This window comes from Schistosoma mansoni (genome assembly GCF_000237925.1).
Source record: "Schistosoma mansoni, WGS project CABG00000000 data, chromosome 5 unplaced supercontig 0198, strain Puerto Rico, whole genome shotgun sequence".
Taxonomy (NCBI): domain Eukaryota; kingdom Metazoa; phylum Platyhelminthes; class Trematoda; order Strigeidida; family Schistosomatidae; genus Schistosoma; species Schistosoma mansoni.
In genome coordinates this window covers 1-6,815 of record NW_017386019.1, presented here as the reverse complement: position 1 = coordinate 6,815, position 6,815 = coordinate 1, and the positions used below count along the sequence as shown (strand labels likewise).

Below are 6,815 nucleotides of genomic sequence, written 5' to 3'. Positions count from 1 at the left end.
TTAACCGATAGACCAGGTTTTCCTTGGTGGTCTAGCTTCAATGGACTCATGATTTCAGCTATGAAAAATCTCCACAAAATCCCCTTCTGAATATATATATTTGTGAGAGAAAAAAAGGCAGGAAAATTCTTTTGTGTTAATTATTATAACTTCTGAAGCAATAAATTCTTTTATTGTTCTAGAGATCATTCAAATGAGCTGTGTAATAATGAAAGGAGAAGTTGAATTCTTGTATCCGCCATTGATTAGTTCGCTTTAAACCTTTAGGACTAATAAACAAATAATTGAGACATTAATATCTGATGTGTGGGCGAGAATGATAGTGATTGGTTGTTTTGCTGAGTCAGACATGGAGATAATGTGGCAGGTGTTATATGTGTTATATATTCCCTTATCCTGGAGATTATTGATTGACTGTTCTTTGTTGTTGGATTGCGTCGGATTTTGACATTCTAGTCAGGCTAATCTCGTGTTCTTGATCTGAGTTGTGTTGAAGTCCTTTAGAATAGATACTGGGAGGGAATCTAGTGTAAATATTCGTCTAAGGTAAATTAACTTCCCACATACGTGTAAAAAGTGAAAGGACTATTATAACAAGTAACTCTAGCGTTGTAATAAGTAGCCTGCTTTTATAACAACATCTGCAGTTTAAAGTTCCTCATAGAATATTCAAAAATGAACAACATTTTAGCAAACAATTGTTCTCAATAACTTCAACTATGAAACATACTGAAATCTCCACAAAACCCCTTCTGATTATAATCATATGCTCACTAGTGACTGACTTCAAGATACATGTCGTGGAGTTCTAGTGGGAAGCAGTAACCAATGGAGTTCAACCAAGTCTGTTGGGAGATAGTAACTCACTGAAGACAATTGGTGAACGGTCGCTCGATTTCGTGGATTGATTGAAGTTAGACATTAACACCGTTGGATAGCGGCCGGCTAAGTGGTCTATCGGTTAAGTACCCCGGCGCGAGACTTATAGGTCCTGGGTTCGAATCTCACGAGTCGAGATCGGGGATGCGCACTGCTGAGGAGGAGTCCCATAATAGGACGAAACGGCCGTCCAATGCTTTCAGGTTTTCCATGGTGGTCTAGCTTCAATTGACTCATGATTTCAACCATGAAAAATACTGAAATCTCCACAAAACCCCTTCTGAATAACTTCATCATCAGGCTCTACAGTTATAAGTCAATAGTTATGTGATATTTTACAAAGACCATTTTACAATAGCCTGATGATGAAGCTATTGAAAACAATTGTTTGCTCAAACATTATACACTAACACCTATTCAAAATAGTTTTTCTTTAAAATTCCATGAGGCTACAACGGTTTCAATTAATAGATTGAATTCCTATAATAAATACAATATAGTGTTACTTATTACTTCCTAATTTTGTTTATTCCAAATTTTTCTGGAATTAATCTTTTGAGCTCTATTGTCCTTTCTTCCCTCCTTTTTAATGATATTCAGTGGTTCTAATGTTTGGCTTAGTCAAACTGGCGGTAAATTAGTATGTTATGCATGGGATGATTCAGAGTGTGAAATTCACTCTTCCTCTTCATCATCACTACCATCAAGTTATCTAAAATTTCATTCATCCTGGTTTGTTCCTTCATTGTTCAATTCAGAATCATCTTTAGTAACTCACTTCCTAATTGGAAATTCAAAACTAGTCAGTAATCGTCCAGAACCTTTGGCAGAAGATATTGATGCAAGTAAACACGTTTGTGTTTGGACATATTTAGAACCAGGTGAATGTTGATAGACTTATATTATTTATGTTGAACATTTTTTTTCATTCCCTTCTATCATCATCATCTAATGTGAAAAACGTTTACGCCAATCAATCACCGAAGAGTAACAAATATCTAGTCCTAGTCCTGAGAATTAGTTTAGGTAGTGATGTGTTGTGGGTTACTGATATTCACCTAAGTAGTATATAGTGATGGTCGGGCATTAAATGTATTTCAGTAGAAGATCGATATGGAGAGAACGGGAACGGCACGCAATTGTTCTTGTTCACTAGAGTGATATTGGTATTATGTTAAATGATTCGGTATCCCACTGTACTTTATCGATGTTATTTAATCGGTTAAGGGCAAAATGCATCGTTTAAAGTTTAAATACGTGAATTTAGGATTGTCAAACCAAATAGAAAAAAAATTGTTCATGTTGATGTGACTCACATAGAATGTGAACTTGGATCAACTTATATGTTAAGTGAAAATTTTAAGATCCATGATCTGAATAAATATAGGTCAGATAGGGTGAGTGGTATAGTAATGCAATCACAATTCGATTAAATGTTTAGTGGAAGACTGTACTGTGTAAGAAATTATTAGTAAAACATGATAAGGAGGGATGAATTCGAAGTAAATAAATCATGTATTGAGGAGATTAATAATGATCTTTAACCAATAGTAATCATAATAATAATAATAAAGATAACAGAGAAAATTACATTTGACTACTAAAAGTCAAATTAGGTCATTCAATAGATAACATTACTATTGATTAATTGGCCTTGAGGTTGGTTAGGGGAGGAGGAGCGGCGGTTGAAGATATTTCTTTGGTATGCAGAGCTCCGGTTTCTTCATGCGGATGGCTACCACTTCAGTCGTATGAAGGACTTTAAGTTCGACAAGCTTTGGTGAAAAGTTACTGACTCTATAAACAATTGAAAAGGATTGGTTTATACAGGCATTATGACCAGTTTGTACTGAATGAGCTAATATCGAGTCCCGCATGCAGTATTGTGGATGCTCACTGGTGAGGAGTCCTATATTAGGACGAGATGGTCATCCAGTGCTTTTATGTTTTCAATTATAGTCTGACATTGATCGGTTCATGATCTGAATATAAACTCAACAATCTCCACAACCCTATACTAATAACAATTCTATGTTTTTTATATTCTCACTCTTATCTGTATTTAAATAAAATTTTGTGTAATTAAAATAAGAAGTTTAAATTCACTTAGTATGATTTGTTCGAATCTTCCGATTGATGTTTTTAGGACTGCAACTGGTCAGTCTCTAATTGACATATGTGCGTATTGCCTCGATATAGCCTAAATTTACAAGCATGGTAAGCAAAGATGGATAGTGGCTAGCAGTGGAATCCAGTTTCACGCGCGTTTCGTCCTATTTGGGACTCGTCAGCTGGATGTGCCTGCATCTCACGATTGATGTTCACACTGGGACTCGAACCCAGCGCCTTTCGCTTCAAATAGGAAGTGTTTTCCATCAAGATTGTTCAATCTCCAACAATTGTTTTAATCATGAACTTGAAAATTTAGCTTGAAAAACCAACGAGTAATTCATAATGTAAACTTATGATGCTTCCAGAAACTGAAATATTGTAGCTTTAATCATCACATTGAAGACTATATTCTTGAATCAGAGAGCCCTTATCCAATAATAAATGCTTTCAGTTTTCGTCATCTAGTATTATAACATGTGTTATTAGTAATATCTACCTCACTTCTGACATGATTAAATTCGCTTGCTTTATGCTCCATCAATAGACCCTAGAGATATTTAATTTAAACTTTAATCATCAACCAATACATGTTCATTAATGAACTAGAAAGTTCTTCAAGGGCTCTGATCATATTAGCTTAAATGTATTATACTCTAAACATCGTGTAATAAGTCATTAGTAATGGATTAAGATTTATATTAGTGCTTTTAGGTTTTCCATAGTGGTCTAGCTTCAATTGACTCATGATCTTAACTATAAAGATTAAGATTTAGATTATTTACTTAAAAGTTTTGTAAAGATAACTGATATTCTTACAATCCAATTGCTTTTTGCAATTTTTTAGATAATGGACAATAAATTATTTTCAGAACGGGGGTTTTTGTGCAGATTTTAGTAATTTAATAGTTGAATTTATGAGTCAATTAAAGCTAGACCACTATGGAAAACGTGGAAGCACTGGACGGCCTTTTCGTCCTGTCGTGGGACTCCTCAGCAGTGTGCGTTCTTGGTTCCGCTCGCGGAGTCCGAACCCAGGACCTATCAGTCTCGCGCTCGAACGCTTAACCACTAGACCACTGAGCTGACATCCAACGCTGTTAATGTCTAACTTCAACCAATTCACGAAATCACGCCACCGTCTAGTGCTTCAACGTTTTTCATGGTAGTCTAGCTTTAATTGACTCATGATCTCAACTATTGAATTCATAAATTACTTGATATGTTTTATAACATAATCCCAGTGAAAGTGTTACACATCAATTGGTTATCATATACACGGTTGAAAAGATAACTTGCCTAATTATTTTTCATTATGATTAATTTCGTTGGAAAATATGCTTTTCTAAAACACAAATAGTTTCAACTAAAAAGGTAACCAAATTTTTTCTTATTAATTAGATGGAAAACTTGATTGTTGGTCAGCTTTTTCACAAACTCTATTGAGAAGTATCAATTTAATACAACAATTGGATAATGATATGTTCTCAGAGAACCTTTCAACATTCGGTAAGATTAATAATAATAATGTTATGGTTTGAAACCCATGGTCGTTATCACATGTTAAAGTTACCAATCAAAATTCTAGTCGAGTTTTCTTCTATTGAGTGTCTATTATTTCTTTTCTAGTCTAATGTCCTATACTTGACAATTACACAGCTAACCTACATTGTTATCTTTGATTCGATACAAGATAAGCTCCTTTTGAGTCGCTATAGTCAAGTCTTCGTCTTTCCATTGCAGCCAAAGAAACGTAAGCAGTCTTACTTCAATCAGTCTACTAGACCAAGCGTTTACACGAGACCGAAGGTCCTGGATTCGACTCGTATGTGCGGGATCGTGGATGTGCACTGGTGAAGAGAACTATCTTAGGACTAAACGGTTGTCTAGTGCTTCCAGGTTTTAAATGGTAGTCTGACATTGATCAGTTCATGATCTCAATAAGAACTCAACAATCTTCACAACGCTATTACCAATAATTATAATTATACTAAGGTGATATTCTGTCAAAATTAATATCCAACATAGAACTATTGAATAAACCAAGCAGGGATTGGTAGTAGTATCATTCTTGTTTGAATATTAAGAAAATAAAAGACTGAAATAATGAAGGTTTGCAGCTCATGTGAATGCTTTTATTGATACTGAATTATCTATACTGAACAGTTTAATTGTAGAGCTTTCACTGTCTACGATCAGTTCATCAACCCTTACTCCTCATAGAATTTGTAAATGATATCAGTTGAAGTAGTAACATTTATGGTCAAAAAGTATCACTAGAGATCTGTTTCATCTTCTAAATAGTGTCCGATCATAATTCTATCATGACGTTCTGATCTCATAGTGAACTCTTAACCACTGAACTTCATTGAATTAAAATCTATTGGTTCAGATCCTCAACCTTTTTCTATCCAAATTAATTTGTTCATTAAAATCATACTTGTTATATCCTAGTGAAAACATAAGTACAGGTAATTTCCGGGACCTATTATTGGACTATTACTCTATATATATTCCTGTTGTATAACTATTCAGTAACTAGATTATGTATATCTATATTCATCTTATTATAAGCTTCATTTTGACCTATGGATTATTACTGTACAATTTAGTGTTCCTAAATTATACTCAGTTTATTGATTACTGTCTCCCACGTTCACAGCCACATTTGGCCTGATCTTGTACAAATATTATTTTCTATTTTATGGTGCAATGTGGTCTGTCTGTCTGTCTGGTATATAAACCGAGTATGCTTGAAATAAACGATTCGTATAACAGAAGTTGTCATTGGTGTTATGGACTCAAGTGGAAGGGCTAGGCAGATAAAGCACCAATAAGGACGCTAGATTACTCATAGTGATCGAACGTCATTGATTGTCACAGTGTTAAGGTCGGGAAAGTCGTAATTCCATTGTCGGATGATTACGTGATAAAAGCCGGACATAAGATCAATAACGAATAAGCACACGCTCTTTGTTTATTTGCAAGTCATAACAAATTGGCGACGGCCTTGGTCAAGTCATAACAATACTAATATATCAATGTAAGGTATTATTATCTTCTATTAGTCCTTGTTAATTACATTCCTTTATTCATTTTATTCATTTTTTTTAATCATTAAGAAATAGTTGGATCAGTGAATGCAATGGAATGGCTTAATTCATCATCAAGCATCCTTTTATTAACAACCCATGGTTATTTGATTCATATTAACTTGATGAATACTAATGTTTGTGGTAATTCGACGACAGTCAGTTTATCAAATACACCTATGACAACTACCAATGATACTACGGTGTTGAGAGCAACATCAACAACAACAACAACAGCACAAACATCCTCGTCTTCTATATCACCATCATCACAATCATTTTGCCAGTTATTTCATTATCATGGATCATTTTCAAATAAAGATTTCTCTTTAATTACTCCATTAACATTATCAATATCTCAGAGAAAAATGACAAATTTTCCAAAACGTATCATCACTATAAGTAAAGGTTATTTAGATCCTTTAAATTGGATCAATCATAACTTTTCATCTGCTTCTTCTTCTTGTTCATTTACTGATTCTGCATCTTTTCAAAGTGATTTCATCAAATTGACAATGTCCACTAATAAAAATCATTCGAATATGATTGAATGTTTAAATCAAGAGAAATTTTATTTAGTTAAATTATTTTCTGATCAATTTTTATTTCCATAATAAATTTCCGATAGAGTTTTGTTTTCTAGCTTGGGGAATGGGTTTTGGTCGTGGAGCTTTCATTGTCCTTCTGAACGACATCATCAGCACAAACTTCGGGTAGAAGTGAAGTGTTCGAATT

General features: G+C 34.1%; 1 protein-coding gene across 1 annotated transcript in view; it reads left to right on the top strand.

Moving 5' to 3' along the window:
- Positions 1–4,529, top strand: part of Smp_143400 (protein kinase) — a gene marked incomplete at both ends in the record, with an annotated part of 92,613 nt that extends 88,084 nt beyond the window's left edge. Inside the window, 2 exons of the mRNA XM_018791062.1 lie at positions 1,638–1,760; positions 4,390–4,529. Of these exons, the coding sequence (XP_018645712.1) occupies positions 1,638–1,760; positions 4,390–4,529 (263 nt within the window). The remainder of the gene's footprint in view (positions 1–1,637; positions 1,761–4,389) is intronic.
- Between the last annotated feature and the right edge of the window lie 2,286 nt (positions 4,530–6,815).